Source organism: Pelodiscus sinensis, chromosome 16 (genome assembly GCF_052426305.1).
Source record: "Pelodiscus sinensis isolate ZL-2025 chromosome 16, ASM5242630v1, whole genome shotgun sequence".
Taxonomy (NCBI): domain Eukaryota; kingdom Metazoa; phylum Chordata; order Testudines; family Trionychidae; genus Pelodiscus; species Pelodiscus sinensis.
Genome location: NC_143067.1, coordinates 6,649,672 through 6,668,655, shown reverse-complemented (window position 1 = coordinate 6,668,655; position 18,984 = coordinate 6,649,672). Strand labels below are relative to the sequence as shown.

Sequence of the window (18,984 nt, the reverse complement as noted above, 5' to 3'; positions counted from 1 at the left end):
TGTCAGGTACCCCAGAGGGAATGAACAGAACAGGGGATCATAAAGTAATCCCTCCCCTGTTGCCCATTCCCAGCTTCTGACAAACAGAAACTATAGAACTATTCCTACCCATTCTGGTTATTAGCCATTGATGGTCCTAACCTCCATGAATCTATCTAGCTCTTTTTTGGACCCTGTTAAAGTCTTGGTCTTCACAACATCCTCTGGCAAGGAGTTCCACAGGTTGACTGTGCATTACGTATAGAAATACTTCCTTTTGTTTGTTTTAAACCTGCTACCTATTAGTTTCATTTGATGTCCCCCAATTCTTGTGTTATGGGAAGGAGTAAATAACTCATCTTTATTCACTTTTTCCACACCTGTAATGATTTATAGACATCTGTCATATCCCCTCTGTCTCCTCTTTTCTAAGCTGAAAAGTCCCAGTCTTTTTAATCTCTCTTCATATGGCACTCATTTCAAGACCCTAATCATTTTTGTTGTCCTTTTCTGAATTTGTTCCAATGCCAAGATATCTTTTTTGAGATGAGGTGACTACGTATGCACACAGTATTCAAGACGAGGGCGTACCATGCATTTATAGAGAGGCAATAACATATTCTGTCTTATTCTCCATCCCTTTCTTAATGATTCTTAACATAGTTTGCTTTTTTGTCTGCCGCTGCACATTGAGTGGGTGTTTTCAGAAAACTCTCTACAAAGACTCCAAGATCTCTCTCTCTTGAGTGGTAACAGCTAATTTAGACCCCATCATTTTATGCATACAGTTGGGATGATGTTTTCCAATAGGCATTACTTTGCATTTATCAACATTAAAATTCATCCAGCTTTTCGTTGCCCCATCACCTAGTTTTGTGAGATCCTGTTGGAAGTCACTTAGGAGTCTCCAGCTAGCCTGCCTTTTTCCTCCTCCTGGTGTAAAATGCTGTTTCAGCACCGAAGGAGGGTTTGGATGAGGCAGCGTGTTCCCCTGCAAGGAGGAACTTGTTCAAACCATTGTTACTACACACCCTAAGCAATCACACCATGCATAACAGATGCTACTGGCTTTGACTGATTTGCCTATTTTTGCAACACTCGGCACTTAAGGGCACCCAGAGTTTATCAGGGACCATGTCCTAATGATGTTCTGGTCCACAGGCAGCTGTATAGCAGAGCATCTACTAATTTTACCCACTGGCCAGGCATATCTGGCTATTGCTAGCCAAAGATGCCTGGGGCTTTGGTAGATGGGCGTCTGCACTCAGTCATTAAGGAGCCTTTTGTCCCCGGGGCTGGTGTGCCAAGATTGATCTAGATGGTGCTTGGTCCTGCCATGAGGGCAGGGGACTGGACTTGATGACCTCACAATGCCCCTTCCAGTCCTAGTGTTCTAGAATTCTATGACTGGCTAATTAGTTGTCTCCTTAGGCACCTTTCTCTTTCCCTGTCGCCCCTTGAGGGTTGAGATCAGCTGAGATGCTTAGAGACCAGGAGGCAAGAGCTTCCCATGGAACACCCCTCGTTACGTAACTTTCCTGCTCCAAGGGCTTGCTGGAACCAGACTCCGTTGGTCTTAGGCTCATCTTTTAGGGCAGAGGTGGGCTTGCCTATGGCCCCTCCGGGGATGGTTTACTGGGCCTGGTTGGGGCAGTAGAAATGGTCAGCTTGTAGCTGGCACCCGAGGCTGGGCAAGGTAGAGAAGAGGGTACAAGAGACATGCACAGCTTCTGTGCCCCTGTGCAACAGGCAGGTACAATCGCAGTCCGGAAGAATCTTCCAACTCTGTTTTAAAAATGGATCCCTTGAAATTAGCATGATGCTGTCGTTAATTTATGCCAGAAGGCTCAATTACACAGAGATGGACTCAGGAAAAAAAGTAAGTCAATAAGTGAGGGATAAGATCTCAGACTTCAATTAGGGCCATTATACTTATTGAGGATTAGACAAAAAACTCACAAAACACAAGCCCTTTTCTGAAGGGCTCTGGCTTTCCCTCGGCTGCCAAGGTGGAAGGGAGCAGACACATGCTCCTTTGAATTCTCTAAAGAGTCACCAAGTGCAGCCAAAGAAAGGAGAGAGATCAGATTATGATGTTCCCGATTCTGGCAGCTGTCCTGAATGATGAAAGCCGTGGCAGGAAGCATGAGCCTAAAGGGCTTGCAAGTTTAAGCTTGAATTGGTTTCTCCCTTTGCAATGGCTAAAGGTGCCTGGATCGTGATGTGTGATGACATTTTATATGTCCCCACCTGCCCCCTGACCACCATTAAAACCGAGGTATTTAATCCACCGGTGGCCATCTGGACACCTTCTGTGCATCTTCTTGGGTGGCCGATGGATCCATGCCCAGCCACTGAGGAAACTCGCATCAGGACCTGTTCCCTTTAGTAAATTAATGGAAAACACCACATTTAAGGGCTGCTGACTGGTTCCCTGGTGGGTGAATGGGACTGGGGTCCTTTTTAACAAGCTTGTGGGTCGGTGTTCCCAGGCCCTTGAATGGTACTTTTGTGCGTCTGTAGGTACAGTGTGCCAGGTCCTCCGCGGGTGTGAGTCCAAGTCAGCGGAGTGATGTCATTGTGTACCAGCTGAGAATTTGGCTCCTCGTGCTCCTTGGGTGATTCCTATATATGGGAACTTCACGTTCTGGTGTCCCTGGATTGTCTCCTGTGCTGCTGGTGCTATTCTTACTTGGTGCAGTGGCACCTGCAGGCTTCTCGCCGTGGAGGTTGTGGCCGCATTGCACCTGGAGCTGTATAAACATCTCTGACGACATTTCCAGGGGAGCTCAGCCTCAGGCCTTGTCCACAGTGGCACATTTTGTGCCAAAAACGATCTTTTGTTGACAAAACAGTGAGGGTATGTACACCAGTACATGCAACTTTTGTCGGGAAAAACATCTAGTTTTGGTGACAAAAATCTTTCACCGTGTTTGACTTTTCCCCTCCCTTTATTGTCAACAAAGAGCCAGGGTGGACTCTGTTGTTTATTTTGTCAAGAGAACTGACTTCTGCCAGTATCCCACAATGCCTGCCCTGACGGCTGTGCTCAGTGTTTTGTGATCTCTGCTGCCCTGCAGGCATGCACCCCTCCCCATTCAAAGCTCCAGGAAGTATCTGACAGCTGAGTGAGCTGCTCCGTTTGGGGAACACACAAAGAACAAATCTTTGGAATCTCCTGTTCTGCCCTGCTAGGAACACAGTGGCAGGCAGGCTGCTGTGGCAGGGGGTGGGCTGGGGAGACGGCTGTGCTGCTTTGACATTCCTCAGCACAGAGAGCTCATAGAGCTAGGAGGGAATCCCAAGAAGTGCAGGGATCAGCTTTGCCTTCCCACCACACTGCCCTGTGGGTTCCTTCCTTTGGTTATATTCTCCAGCGCTCATGCACTGGAATGGCCCATTCATGCAGAAATACCCCTCGGGCATTGCACATCCTACCTCCAGAACGGCAGTCCCGGTCCCGTTGAGGAAGAGCAGAACACCGTGAAGCTGGTGGGTTTTCAAGCGGAACTGCATTTGCCAGTCCCCTCTCTCCTGGAGCTGGTACCGTATGTAGCTGTGTCCGCTGAACCTCACGGCTGTGCCTGGAAATACAACCGGGTCAGCTGGAACCACGCTGAGATTCTGGATTGGGGTCAGCCCCCATTGCTTTCCCCAGCCCTGTGCTTCCCCACATTTCAGCCACCAGGACTCCTGCCTGGCCTCCCCCAGTCTCTACACAGATCTGCCAGCAAAGATTGTGATGACCTGCGATGCCCTTGCTATTTATATCCACCCCCTGCAGCTCTTCCACCCTAGTGACCTGCCGCCCCATCCTGATCTGTCCTGCATGCTCCCTACCTCTCCCCATGCACGTCAGCCCTGAGCATCTCTTGAGATGCCAGACACATGGCTTTGCCTATACGTCCGTCCTGCCCTGCAGTGTCCCCTGATGTTCCCAAGAGAGGGCTGCCAACAGCATTGCCGGGAGCCCTGCCAACCCCTGCTGTTCCTGGGGCAGTGAGGAAATAACACCAGATCCCACTTATTAGTAACCCTTCAGTCACCAGCAAACAGTTGGTATTATCCAGCAGGTGTTAGTAGGCAGCAGGCAGGTTTGCAGGGCTGCAGCCAGGACAGGAAGCGCCCTGGCTGCAGCCCAGATGTGGGGACTTTCTACAGGGAGCAGGGGCAACCTCTCCCGCACTCCAGGGCTTGGGGATCGACACGCCCCAGTGCTTCTTTGCAGGTGTGTCGCTCCCTAGCAGGGCACCGCCTGGAGAGAGGAGGAGGGAGGGAACTCTGCCTCCCTTCACGGCTCAAAGTCCCTTACGTTCTGGGTGTCCCTGGGCAGGCAGGTTTGCTGGGCTGCTGGGATGAGCAAAGCACCAGCTGCAGGCAGGTTTGCAGGGCTGCCTTGTCTCAATCCTTCCTTCCCCAGCTGCAGCCTCCCAAACCTGCCGGCAGCTGGGGCCATTCTTCCCAAAAACGCTGGTAATAAACGGCAGGTCGTTGCCACTACCCGAATCCCATGAACATTAACGTCAATGAGACAGGACGGGTGCCTGGCCCAATGTTGCCGTTCACTGGAAGTTGTCAGGCACCGGGTTGCTGTTGAGCGGCATCTACTGTAATGAAACTATGAATCCAAATCCTTTGCCCTGATTGGAACCTGCCGCTTTTAACTCCTCTGTGTTTGGCTGGCCAAGGGCCAAAGCCCGGGAACCCAAAGATCAGAGTTCTACCCGGAGAGCCCAGACCCTTTTGCTCTCCCTATGAGTGGGGCCCTACCAAATCCACAATCCATTTTGGTCAATTTCACGGGCATAGGATTTTTAAAATGGCTAACGAACGTCATGATTTCAGATATTAAAATCTGATCTTTCATGGTATTGTAATTGCAGGGTCCTGACCCAAAAAGGAGCTGTGGGGAGGGGGGGTCACAATGTTATTGTTGGGGGGTGCTGCAGCATTGCTACCCTTCTGAGCTGGGCAGCTGGCGAGCGGCAGCTGCTGGCCAGGAGTTGAGTTCTGAAGGCAGAGCTCCTACCAGCAGCAGTGCAGAAGGAAGATGGCACAGTACGGTGTTGCCAGCCTTACGTCTGGGATGCTGGCTGCAGAGCTGGGTCCTTAGTCAGCTGCCAACACACTCTGGCCACCCAGCTCTGAAAGCATCAGTGCAGAAGAAAGGGTGACATGGGTATGGTGTTGCCACCCTTACTCCTGTGCTGCTGCTGGTAGAGTGCTGCCCTCAGAGCTGGGCACTCAGCCAACGTTACAACCACCGCTTCCTAGTTGCCCAGCTCTGAAGGCAGTGCCGAAGTAAGGGTGACAATACCATGACTCCTAAAATAACCTTGTGAGCCTCCTGCAACTCCCTTTGGGTCAAGACCCCCAATTTGAGAAATGTTGGTCTCCCCCCTGCCATGAAACCTGTATAGCGTAAGGGAAAACCCCACACAAGCAGTGTTTCTTAAACTTTTTAAGACCGAGGAAAACCAAACAATAATTTTTTTTATGGGGAACACCAAGAATTTTTTTTCTGAAGGGGGGAAAAAAAAAGCCCCCAGGGAGAAGTTAAGAAAAAAAAAAGACGCTTGTCTCTTTAAGGGTGGCCATTTTGAATTCTGTTCTCTCTGCGGCATTCTGCTGCACACCTCCAACTACCTCACTTTAAGAAACGCTGCACAAAAGGCACGTTTCACAGGCAGACAGCAGGTTTCATGACCCATGATGTTCTGCATGGCTGTGAATTTGGTCGGGTCCTACCTATGAGTGACTTTACTCCCTTCAGGGGCTACACAGAGCCAATTAGTATTTAATGCCATATGACAGGAGTTGACCATTGGCCAGTGGAATTCTTCCTAGGGGCCAATGAAATTTGAAGCTCAAGGATGTTCGGTCCAGCCCTGGAGGCAAAGCCAGAATGGCCAGTTAATGGGACAGCAGCACCGCAGAAGTCCCTGAACTTTGCAACATGCCGGGGGATAATCCCACATGCTAGAGACCGGCATCGCTTTCCGAAGGGGGAGACGCCAAGAGCAAGGCGGAGGATTTCTCACCATTGCACGAACAAATTTGCTCCACGCTGTGCCGGGGTGTGAGAACGCTGAGTCGGGCGGTGCTGTAGGTGGACACCGTACCCGGGTCCAGCCGGATTGTCTCCTTGCAGACCCGCCGAGCACAATCTGGCCCATGACATGGCACGTGAATCGCCTTCCTCAGCTGCAGCCCTACCAGCTGGTCCATCTCCCCAGCCAAGAGAGAAATCTTGCTCGCTAGAGCGCGAGGCTCGTAGAAGGCATCGTGGGGCTCTCCGACGGCCAAAAGGAGCTCCACGCCGTCGGAGGCCACCGCGGGCTGTAGGCTGGCCATGTGGATGTTCTGCCGTCTCGTGAGCAGGGTGTTTCCCAGGAACCTTTGCAAGTTGCGCCAATGGTCCCCCACAAACTCCTCGGGGGAGAGGTGCCGGAAGTGCAGCACCACGGCCTTGTCCAGGGCCTCCTGGCTGAAGCACCACACGCGGATACTGACGGTGGCAGTGGTTTGGAAGGTGCCGTCGCTGACCGTCACGTTCAGGGCGTAGTGGCCGTTAGGAAGCTTCTTGCCGGCGACGATCTTGCCGTCGGTAGCCCCCACGGAGAAACGCCCCTCGCGGGGCACTTCGGCCGCCAAGGTGTACACCAGCGTGTCGTGGGGGTCGCGGTCGGTGGCGTGGATCTTGCCGAGCACGCCGCCTCGGAAGGCGCTCTCGTTGGTGGTGACGAATATCTCCAGGGGCAGCGCCGAGGGCGTGTAGCGGCTCTGCTCGCTCACCTGGATGTTTACAAAGGCAGAGGACGAAAGAGGAGGGATCCCGCTGTCTGAGACCTGTCAAGGCAAACGAAAGGACCCGTTACAGCCCTGTGCTGAGTGACACGGACCTCGGCTCCGAGGCAAGGCATCAAGAGGAGGGTCTCACTGCTTGTGTTTGAGGGCTAGGCCCGCTTTCTGTGCTGCGCGACCCTGATCTATCCGGTTTCCTGTGTCCTGCCCTCCCCTCCCCGTCTCTTTGGCTGAAGCAAAAGGCCCTGGAGACTAGGGATGTCAGATCCTATTTAAAAAGTTAGTTGGTTAGATGTTATGTTTCACCAGTTAGCTGGGATCCAGAGCTGGGCTGGAGCAGCCTGGCTACCGGTTACCCGGTTACTTGGCAAGCATCATCCTGCTTACCAGGTAACCAGTTAACTGGTTAACCCAACGTTTCACGAGGCATAAGTGAGCTGTTGACAAAGGCTTCCCTTGTCGACCGATCCGCGTCTTGATTACTGCGCTGTGCTGACAATCAGCTGAGCCGGCACAGCACGGTGGCCATTTTTATTTTAATGAAGCTGGGGATATTTAAATCCCCACTTCATTGACTATGTCGGGTAGATTATTTCACATGCCTCTGTTGGCAGAGGCATGTAGTCTAGACATACCCCTGCAGTATAGCAGCTGCTATTCCATAGCAGATGGGTGATCCCTTGAGGCGAGGATCCTGTCTCGAGCATTGGCTTGATAGGACAAGAGGCAAGAAGCCTCATAATGGATGAAGATGGAACAATCAAACCAGGGAGACATTTTTCTAACCTCAGGCAGTGAGCGGGTGGGGCTTGTGTTACTAGTAGTCATAATACTTAGCTCTTTGGGTGTCCCTTACAACTGAAGATTTAGATTCCTTGTATATTTTAGCCAATCGACTATACCTGTGGATGGCCGTTGGTCATATCAATGTCTAATCCTTCTCTGAATCGTATCTTTGTTTTGCCTCAGCGCTATCTGAAGTTCTAGCAGTTAATGGTTCATTGTGTAAAAAACCTCAGTAGTTTCTTTGATCCGTGTTCAATTTCATTTCTTTTCGTTGCTTTGGGGGATCCCTAAATTTATCATTCATAAACAGGAGGGTCTGAGTTACTGTTTCGGTAGCATCCTTTGTTATATTTCTTCAGAACAGGTGTGGGGGACCTGTTTTGGGTCGGGGACTGCTGAGCCACAGAAAAATCAGTTGGGGGCCTCACACAAGTGAGAAGCAAAAAAACCAAACCAAACCAAAAACCCTAAACTCTCGCTGACGTGGCCCCCAACTGAGAAGGAGACAGACTCTCCCCACATTCCCCTCACATACCAGAGCCTAGCGGGGCCCAGGCTAGTAGATTTTGTGTGCTCCCGCCCCACAGGGAGAGGGTAGCGGGGACTGGAACATCAGCGTGGGCTCCCCAATGCTGGGGGGGAGCCCTGAGACTCAGAGGCCAGATCCAGGCAAGCTGGGGGCTGTATCTGGCCCCCCGGGTCTTTGGTCCCCCGCTTCTGGCTTAGAGAGAGAAGGTGGGTGAGGTACGTCCGATATTGGATTAGCTTCTTTTTACCTCTTCTCATGCTACGGGTGACACAGTGGCTTAGTGCATCAGTGTGTCTCTGGAGAGGGTGGCTTATCATCTTCGTTATTTACCGGGCAATCTGAATCCCTACATTTCCGCGCCTCATAACACCTCGATGGCGTCTGGAAAAACGGTCACAGCTACAGAAGTAGCACAGTAGGGGGCGCGGTGGGAGGAGCCCCGGGGTAGAAAAGCATTTGGCTGAGGTGCACTGGCCGAGCTGGGGGGTGAGGCCTGCTCAGGCATTTTAACTCGCCGATAAAAAATAATTCTCTGACCCCGTTGATTTGTTCCCTCAGGAAAACCAGGTTAGGCTGGAAGCAAGTGACCCCCCCCCCCCGCCCCCCCAATTCGTTTACAGGAGGCGAGTGTGAATAAAAGGGACGGGTTGCTTGCTGGCGTAGTTAGGAGACGCTTTCAGGAACAGAGGCGAGTCTCTCTGGAAATGGACGGTCACGAAAATGACGCCGAGAAAAGCATCCTACAGGGTCAATTGCCTCGCAGAGGTCCCCATGACGACACCAGCAAGTTGTATTGCTGGAAAAGCTGCCCCCCCAGTTTTGTGTAACGGTGAGCTCTAGAGGTGGGGCCATGGGTGTCCGGTGGCTTAGGCAAGGGGAGGCTTTGCCTTCCCATCCCGCCTGTCTGGCCCCGCCCACACTCTGCCCCCAGGATGCCTGCTGTAGGCATTCTGGGAGCCGAGTGTTGCTGCCCCCAGTGTTGCTGGAACTGCCTCCTCCTCCCTAGTGCTCTGGGAACCATGCTGCCTACATGCCCCCCTTCTCTCTCTTGCTCTCCCCGGTGCTCCGGAGAGACAGGGGAGTGTGCGGCATGCTGCCTCGCCTCCTCCCCTCCACAGGGGGTCGGGGCCTCAGCAACGGGGATGGGGCTGTCGGTGGGGCTGGGGAACTGCCTTTCCCAGTCCTAACTGCACCAACCGCCCATGGGAGGAGGCCACGTTTCAAAATCTGGATCCGGTTCCAAACGTCCCCAAAGATGGGAGGTTCTTCCAAGCTGGGCCTTTGGTTGTAATTTCTCTTGCCTCCATTGTTCCTGCACTGGCCGTGGTGAATTCATATCCCAAAGGGGTAAGGCAGGATCTACCTGGACCTGGAGGAGGTACTGCTCTTTTGTTCTCCTGTTCAGAAGAGAGGATGTCACCAGCAGGCCGTCCTGCGTGACACTAAAGACTTTCCCGTCGTTTCCCTCGGTGATCTGGAATGTGTACGGCGGCCCGTTCTCCGGGGAGTCTCTGTCGCTCATGATCAGCTGCAGGACACTGGTGCCAACTGGAGCAGTCTCCTGAAATATGGGAGAAAGGGGGTTGAGGGGAGACAGTCCAGATAAAGGCGGAACTGCTCTGAGTTCCCCAGGGACGCCGTTTGATCGTGGCACTGAAAAGGCACAGGGTGGCCGTGAGCACAGACATCTCTGGAAACAGCCAGCAGCCCAGGCCTGGTTTTGTTACGGCAAGTCCTGTAACTACAACGCTGCATGTGCTAGTTACGGGCAGGCCAGTGAGCAGAGCAGGATGCCATGCCGCAGCTAACTGCTGAAAATCCAGTGAACTCTCTCCCTTGCTATTGTTCCTTGTAACTTTGGGAGGAGGTGGAAACCTCTCCTGTCCCCTGGGGAATTAAAATTCTCTCTGGGCTTTCACTCTTTTGGCCCGTTGTGTGTATGCTGGGCTGTCGCTCAGCGTTGGCTCTCTCTTAGGGTACGTCTACACTGTACGGCTAATCTGGGATGCCCTGCGTCTACACAAGATACCCATTATTTCAAAATATTTTTGTAAATAATGGCCGTGCTATTTCTGCAACCCAGTAACTCTCGTTCCACAAGGGCTAAAGGAGGTCACAAAATAGGCACATTATTTTGAATGGTGCCCACGGTTTATGACTCTCACGTTAAAACGGGCATCATGTTTCCTGTTTGAACTTTGCTGGCTTCAACTGTGGAGTACCTCTCTTTAGTGTACTGTCGGGGTGTGACTGCCATTATTAGCTATTTATGGGTATAGAGGAGTTCCTCTGGTGTGTGACCCACACATCTCCAGGGGGTTGTGTACTGGTCCATCTAGTGGCACCAAGACCACTGACAGAGGCTACGTCTACACGATGAGTTTTCTCAGCAAAAAATATGCTAACGAGGGACTCATTTGCATGAGTCACGATCTCATTTGCATATATTCAGCCGATCTGCTTTTGCGCTGGGGTTTTTGCGCAAAAACAAGCAGCGTGGACGTTTTCTTTTTGCGCAAAACCCCCTTTTTTTTGGAAAATCCAGGAAAAATCCCAGCGCAAAAACAGATCGGCAGAAAATATGCAAATGAGATCGCGACTCATGCAAATCAGTCCCTCATTAGCATATTTTTTGCCGAGAACACTCATAGTGTAGATGTAACCAGAAAGAATAATGAGTCCGCTCTACAGCCGTAGCTCGCAGCCAGCTGGCTTTTAGCCCATGTGGCAGAGACTCAAACACTAAGATCCTGAGGTTCCAGGTTCGATTCTGCCCATAGAAGTCTGGCGGCTGTTGGCATTACATGTGCACGTCGGGATTCCCAACTATATCAAAATTTGAATAATACTGGGCTTGATCTTGGGACAAGAACCTGTCAACCCTCAGAGTGAGAACTGGTAATTCTGAAGTAATCAACATAATATGTAATCAAGAGGTACAACTTCCAGCCATCAGCTTTTGCTGTGCTGCTGTCAGCCAGATTAAAAAGCCCTCTACTTCCAGATGTCTTCTGCCTGCGCAGGGATGAATAAGCCATGAATAAATTGTGTCAACTCTCTCTCCTTGACTGAGCATATTTAAGTTCCTTACTGAAAGGCTGCCTTACCTGCACCACCACGCTGTAGTTGAGCTGGAAGAACCTGGGCGGGTTGTCGTTGACGTCTGTCACCCGGACGCACACCGCAGCGTCGCCGAACCGCGCAGGCTGCCCGTTGTCTGTGGCGCGGACCGTCAGGGAGTAGCTGGGAATCTGGAAGGTGCCAGGCATGGGAGGGTGAGTGGGAGAAGCGGCAGGATGCCTGCGCTTCCATGGCTGGGCGTTTTATTCTCCCCACGTGCAGGTTTATTAAAGAGCACGAGGAAGCGGGCGGAATAATAACCGGGGAGCCGACAGCCTCGCTGGGCCCCGCTGCAAGGAGTGTGGGGGCGGGGCCCAGTTCTGTTCTCCCAGAAGGGGCGGGGCCTCTGGCAAAAGGGGCGGGGGTGGGGCAGCCAGCCCTCGGAGCCACCCAGTGTGTGCAGTACTCCGGTGGCAATTTAAGCAACACGGCGTTCTGGGAGCCATCACCACCCTGGGCTCTTTTGGAGCTCTGGGCCCCAGGACCACTGCCCCCTTTGTCCCTCTCCCCACCCCCCGGCAACTGCTTGAATGATGATCGTACATAGCCCTTCTCTGGAACTTTCCATCCGTATCTCTCTCAGTGCGTCCCCAAGAAAGGAAATATCATCCTCCTCTGTTAGCGAGTGGACAAACGCCAAGACGGGAACTGGCTAGCCAAGGGTCACATAGGAGGCCTGGAGCCTAGCTAGGAAGAAAGCCCAGCTCTCTTGAATGCTGGAGCTTTACCCACTACACTGCACTATCTCTGCTCTAGCCTCTCCCCGCCCCAAGCATGTGCCATATCAGTGGGTCCAAAGGCTCAATGCACATGGCAGTTGGTTTCCCTGGCCTGGCCAGGGCAATGTTTTACAACGGATCATTCCAAGTCTGGCCGACAGACGGGCTCCATGGCCAGGACACGTTCTCTTCCTTGGGCACTTCCCCAGTCTTTTCCAGCCGCCTCCTGGAGCTGTGATGCCATGTTCCTTTCTAACGCGCCCATCCGCAGCCTCCAGCCAGCGGCGGCCCTTGTGTCGGGCCTGCGACTCACCTCCTCCCGGTCCAGGTGCGTGGCGGTACGGATCTGCCCGCTCGTGGGGTGGATGGCAAAGTGTTCCAGTGGGTTCCCGCCCACAATGGCATAGGTGAGCTGATTGTTCATCGCCCCATCCAGGTCGTCGGCTGACACCTATGGGGCGAGAGAAGAAGGGGTTCTGATCAAATGTCTCCTTTCCCGGGGGCGAGGTCCTGCTGGTTGTTTGAGGGTGGGAGGTTCTGGCTACGGCATGAGAGGGGAAGACGGAGGGTTGGCTTTTGGTCCAAGGCTTAAGAATACTGAATTGCCGCCGCCTGCCATGCCACTCTGCTGTCCTTCAGATCCCTCCTTAAAACTCCCCTCTGCCACGATGCCTACAAAACACACCACGACAGCCCAGCAGTGCCAGGTCCTCCGCTTTCCGCCTCGTTGTAACAGATTCACTGCTGCCTTATGTTCTCCCCCTCTCTTCCCTGGCCCCAACCATCCATATTCTCGGTCCACCTCTTGCCTCCGGTCGTACAGAGCCTGTAAGCTCTGTGGGGCAGGGATCCTCTAATTATTTCGCGTGAGCAGCATCAAACCCGGGGTGAGGCCTCTAGGTTCTACCACAAGGCAAATCAGAATGTGGGTGCAGCGGTGAACCTTCCTGTAGGCTGCTCAGTGAGACTGGTCATAGAATCATAGACTCCTAGGGTTGGAAGAGACCTCAGGCAGTTATCAAGTCCAGCCCCCTGCCCAAGGCAGGACCAATCCCAACTCAATCAACCCAGCCAGGGCTTGGTCAAGCTGAAACTTAAAAACCTTTAGGGATGGAGATTCCACCACCTCCCTAGGGAACCCATCCCAGTGCTTTGCCACCCTCCTAGGGAAATCATTTTTTCTAATATCCAACCTAGACCTCCCCCACTGCAACTTGAGATCATTGCTCCTTGTTCTACCATCCATCACTACTGTGAACAGCCTTTCTCTATCCTCTTTGGAAGCTGAAGGCTGCTATCAAATGCCCCTCACTCTTCTCTTCTGCAGACTAAACAAACCCAAATCCCTCAGTCTCTCCTCATAGGTCATATGCTCCAGCCCCCTACTCATTTTGGTCGCCCTCCGCTGGATCCTCTCCAATGCATCCAGATCCTTTCTATAGTGGAGAGCCCAGAACTGGACACAATACTCCAGATGTGGCTTCACCGGAGCCGTCTTACCGTAAGGATGGTTTCTCCAACAGCGGCATCCTCACGGACTTTGGTGAAGTAAGGATCCTGGGTGAACTTTGGCCCGTGATCATTGACATCGGTGATGTTAATCACCACCATGATGATGTCACTGAGAGAGGCAGAGCCCTTCCTGGTGCCCTCCACAGATAAGTAATACTCGTGGCTCCCTTCAAAATCCAGGCTCCCACTAACGGACAAGCGACCTGTAGACGTGTGCAGAGAGTAAAGTCAGGAGATGCCTTGAACGCAGGGCATGGAACGTCACACAGCGAGAGATGACTGGTCAACCACCAGCAGGCAAAGCCATTGTGACTACAGTTCTAGCCCATCAAACTAGGCCAGTAAAATTTGTGACTTCACATCCCAGGACAGACTCTTTTCATAACTAGCCCAACTCTGCTGTCAGACGCTTGAAGCAAAATATTTTTTTGCGGCATGGCAGCTACGGGATTCTCAAGTCGAATCTCAAGTCACAAACAATGAACCCGAGTCGAGTCACCAAGGCAACTTAAGTCGGACTCGAGTTCAAGTTGTGGGACTCGAGTCAACTCTGGTTGAAGCCGATGTGGACGTAGGAGAGACGACCGACAGATTGGTATCAGCTGAACAGCGCTAGCTGTCCCCTTTGAATGTGGTGGCATGGGAGTCTGGCTTTGCCCGTGGGTATGTAAGCAGATGGGTAGGGTGTATCTCAGTGGATTGGTGAGAAACTGAAGTCTACATGAAAGCAAAGATGGAGACAGAACGTTGCAATCAAGTCGTCCTGCAATTATTACCCACGCCCCGTATGAACCTTTCCCCGGGAATGATTCTGCTCCAAGTCTATTAGAATGGATGTTCTAAAGACATGAGCCCCGCGGAAAAGTTAGCAAGAGCGTTGAAGCTGGGATGAGAGAGGGATCTTGGAAGGGGATGATGAGCCTCCCTTGTTCCATCAAAAAGGTTATCCCGGGGAATCTGATGTTGGTCTTGCAGTTGGCAGCCTTTGGGTCAGGGCTGAGTCAGCACCTATTGCATGACTAATAGCTCCGGTTTTAGCCATATTTGTTGAATAGCTACCTCCTAAAACCACTGAGCGTAGAACTCTGGGCCCTGTCAGATTCCTTATGGGCTCAGGGTGGAGAGTTTTTCCTCCAGTATCAAAGAAGGGAACAAAACCATCCTGAGCATTCAGAATGGAAAAATCTCTACTCTCTGTTCTTTGCTTGTGCATCGGACCCAAAGCCCTGCTGAAATCAACTGGAGTTTCTCTGCTGACTTCAGTGGACTTTGGATTGCTCCCCCAGAGACGCTGGTGTCTCAATGTATGGTAGCGGAGAATTACAAACCCCTCCCTCCTCACAAATTACATTGCATATCTGGGCAAGAGAGAGCACAGGGCTGAGGGTAAGAGATGGGGAACAGGGGTGGGGGCTGTTGAGCTGGGACAGAAGCGAGAAGTTCTTTTAAAATATGAAACAATTTTAAAAAAATCACGTGGAGAGGGAGGGAGGGAGAGAGGAAGGGAGGGAAAAAGTTAAACAAAGGCAGGGAAGATAAGAGAGGAGAGAGAGAGAAAGATCAAAGGAGAGAAAGGGGAAACAGATGGGAATGAAAGAAGATTAAAAAAAGACCTCCAGAGAAAGATAAGCTGTGTATGTGTGTGGGAGAGGTGGAGTGCAGAAGGTAGGATGAGGAGGGGCTAGAATAAAAGAGGGAAGTCAGGTAAAGAGCAAATGAAATGCAAACAAATGGCATGAATGATAGTCTGAAGGTGAAAGGGACAACTAGCATGAGGCAGAGAGAGAGAAAACAGGAAAACGGGCACTGATTAGGACTGTGTCATTGTGCCAGCCTAGCTGGGACGTAGAGTGGACAAGACCTACCTGTGTTTGAGTTGATCTGGAATTTCCCCTGGTCGTTCCCATTCACGATTTCGTATTTGATCTCCGTGCTCTCAGCGCCATCCCTGGTCAGCGTGGACAGGTCGAGCACCTCAGTGCCCACGGCCATGTCTTCCGCTACCGTGGCCACATATTCAGTGCTCAGGAAAACCGGCAGGTATTCAGTCAGATCCACCACAGAAACCGTGACGGTGCTGAGAGCAGAGAGGGAGTGCGGGGAACCCCGGTCTGTTGCACAAACCGTCAGCTCAAATGCTAGAATCGGAGTGTCCTTTAAGGGTTTCTCGAGCCGGATCACCCCAGTAGCTTCCTCGATTGAAAAGAATCCATTGGCTGAGTCAGTGAGAGAATAAATCACCTCTGCATTGCAGCCTGGAAGGATAACGGGGCTGGATTAACCATGAGGCAAGACCGACATAGGCTCCTGTTTTAGAATCAGCAGAACTCAGCGTAGCCAAATGAAAAGTAACCAAACAGAGACTAAGTCTTCTGGTTGCCTTTCAGTCTCAGTTCAAATGCACACCCATTCAATACAGATCCGACCTTTTATCCATCCCTGCAGCCATCCAACAGAGATTTGTCGCAGATCCGCTGTTGCTCCCAATTTTCTTGAATTCATTATTTTACTTCCACCCTCACCCAAAAGCAGATTGCACGGACTCACTTATGTACTATGGGGCTTTACCCATGAAAGCTCATGACCTAATAAATTTAAGATGTCTCAGTCTGTAACTTTACAAATAATAAGCAGTCCTAACGTGGTTACCTCTCTGAAACTCTAGGAAGAAGCTCTTCCAGGAGTCTTATTCAGGCAACCCGGAGTCACAAGAAAAATACAAGCAACTTCACAAGGACCATTTTCATCTCCCTTCCATCACCCTGCCTTCCTCCTGCTCCATTTATAAGCCTTCATCACTACGGCCATTGGCTCCCATTCTCCATCAGTGGTGATATTTGCATCACGCATCGGCTAGCCCAATAAGAAAGAGACCAGGCGAGACTGGAATTTCAGACCCTCTAGTTTCAGTCTTTTGCTCGGTCATGCACAATGCTGCGTCTAAGCTACTCAGATACCCTCAGCTGATACCTTCTGAAATGTCCATGGGTATCGTGTTGCCTGCAGGGTCATCCAGGTCTTCCAGAACACATAAGTATTGAGCAGATGGGCTTAAAGGTTCCGATGCCTTTGCACCGAGCTACAGCCGTTTATACCCTGGGCTGCATTCCTTCTCTGTATTTGGAGCATTTCTATCCATGATGTAAAAGGACTCAGGCTAGAAATCCCGTTTGGACTCACCTTCGTCGAGATCCCTGGCTGAGACCACTGCAATGGGTGTCTTCACGGTGGTGTTATCGAAGACAGCGACCGCACAATGACTGGGAAAGAACCGTGGAGCATTGTCGTTCGCATCCTCTATGACTAGGGTTATATCTGCCTGGCAGGAGCGGCCTCCGCCATCTGTTGCCTTGGCGACAAGATGGTAGGTCGGATTCTGCTCCCGGTCTAGAGGTGCAGAGGCCGTCAGCTCCCCTAGTGAAATAAGGAGAGACTGTCACTGTGGCAATCAGAGAGATTTTTGATAACGAGGGCTACGCCACACACAACGATAATTCACCAGCTGCGGAGACAGCAGATTTGGGGTCAAAAACTAGCAGCGGCCCAATGAGTAGTGGGAGAATGTCCATGTCTCAGGTAGTCCGACATCTTGGTCAGCCTTTGTAGAGGAGTGGCCGGGAACCGGCCGAACACTAGGCAAGGAAAGTTTGCACAGGACGTATTTGTGCTGCAATAAATTGCACTTCGATAGCGGGATCTCAGACAGCTTAGCAAACACTGAGTTTAACATCCTGAGAATGAATTACCCCTGGCAGGTAGATAAGTATTATCTCCCTCTTTCCAAGATGGGGAAACCAACAGGGAGATGAAATTTTGCCTAAGGTCAAGCAGAAAGACCTTGCTAGATCTTAGAATGGAATACAGGTCTCTTGACTTCACCCTGCCTCCTAAGATCTACTTTCTCCTCTTATGCCCTGCGGTAGACAGTAATACCTGGCCGCCTCCTTCCACAATATAAAAACCCACCAGGGCAAATCAAACATTTTAAAGGAAGCTAGTGGAGCGGGCACTTTGCTAAATGCACACAGAATCGGTATTGTAAAGAAACTGCAATAAACGAGGGAGGTTCCCTGTTGCCCTCCCTGCTACCTTGACAGAGCTGAAGTGAAAAGCTTCTCTGTTTATTCAGCATGAGATAAGGGACAGGCAGCCCCCAGGAGCCTCCTCTGCAACTGCAAACTGATCTCCAAAGGGGGGGAAGAAGAGATCATAAACCTGCAGTTCTCTGCAAACTGTCACATGGTTGGTGCAGGCCTTACCTGTGTGTGGGTCCAGTCTGAACTCCTCAGCCCCAGGACCATGGAGGCTGTACGTTATCTGCGCATTGCTGCCAACATCAGGGTCGGTGGCTGATACTTTCAAAATGAAAACCCCGGGGAGCGCAGCTTCAGAGACGTTCCCGGTGTAGAGAATCTGGAAAGGAGAGATGTTTCCACCGTCAGTGGGGCGGGGCTGGGTGCAGGATGTGCGTGCTCATGCCTCCATAACAAAAGCTTACTGCTACATGTGGGGATTTTGCACCGCGGAGGGGGGCGCTGCGAAGAAGGCTGCATTGTCCAGGCTCCGCTGGCTTTTCTCCCAGCTCTTCTCCGAGCAGATGGGAATGCGGGAGCCATGGCTGTGGTGATGCTAATAGGCAAGGGGCAGATGACCATTTTGCAGGGCCCCGGGCAGCATAATTCTGTGGGGCCCCCTCTTTGCCACGGCGCATGCGCGGGGCTTTTTGAAGCACGGGGCCCAGGGCGGCCGCCCCGTTCGCCCTGCCCTATATCCACCCCTGCTAACAGGTTATTGCTGTCTCTCTGGGCCTTTAGCAGAATTTTCTGAGGCATTAGGCTACTGGGATTGCCGGTGCATTGGGCTGTGCAGCTTCAAGCAGCCCCCTTCAGATGCCATAGCAGCTTCCATTTGATACAAAGGAAATGTTTTGTGTGTGTGTGTGAAATGTTGTGTGTGTGTGTGTGTGAAATGTTTTCTGTGTGTGTGTGTGTGTGAAGTGTGTGTGTGTGTGAAATGTTTTGTGTGTGTGTGAAGTGTGTGTGTGTGTGAAATGTTTTGTGTGTGTGTGTGAAATGTTTTGTGTGTGTGTGTGTGAAGTGTGTGTGTGTGTGTGTGAAGTGTGTGTGTGTGTGTGTGTGAAATGTTTTGTGTGTGTGTGTGTGTGTGTGAAGTGTGTGTGTGTGTGTGAAATGTTTTGTGTGTGTGTGTGTGTGAAGTGTGTGTGTGTGTGTGTGTGTGAAATGTTTTGTGTGTGTGTGTGTGTGTGTGTGAAGTGTGTGTGTGTGTGAAATGTTTTGTGTGTGTGTGTGTGTGTGTGTGTGTGTGTGTGAAGTGTGTGTGTGTGTGTGTGAAATGTTTTGTGTGTGTGTGTGAAATGTTTTGTGTGTGTGTGTGTGTGAAGTGTGTGTGTGTGTGTGTGTGAAGTGTGTGTGTGTGTGTGAAGTGTGTGTGTGTGAAATGTTTTGTGTGTGTGTGTGTGTGAAGTGTGTGTGTGTGTGTGTGTGTGAAATGTTTTGTGTGTGTGTGTGTGTGTGA

The 18,984-nt window shown here is 51.4% G+C and overlaps 1 protein-coding gene across 1 annotated transcript in view; it reads right to left on the bottom strand.

The window, feature by feature from the left end:
* FAT2 (FAT atypical cadherin 2) overlaps positions 1–18,984 on the bottom strand; it is an 89,427-nt gene that overhangs the window by 15,815 nt on the left and 54,628 nt on the right. Inside the window, exons 12-20 of the mRNA XM_075900583.2 lie at positions 17,709–17,862; positions 16,630–16,863; positions 15,315–15,704; positions 13,438–13,652; positions 12,251–12,388; positions 11,206–11,349; positions 9,462–9,659; positions 6,021–6,828; positions 3,418–3,563 (exon numbers count right to left, since the gene is read on the bottom strand). Of these exons, the coding sequence (XP_075756698.2) occupies positions 3,418–3,563; positions 6,021–6,828; positions 9,462–9,659; positions 11,206–11,349; positions 12,251–12,388; positions 13,438–13,652; positions 15,315–15,704; positions 16,630–16,863; positions 17,709–17,862 (2,427 nt within the window). The remainder of the gene's footprint in view (positions 1–3,417; positions 3,564–6,020; positions 6,829–9,461; positions 9,660–11,205; positions 11,350–12,250; positions 12,389–13,437; positions 13,653–15,314; positions 15,705–16,629; positions 16,864–17,708; positions 17,863–18,984) is intronic.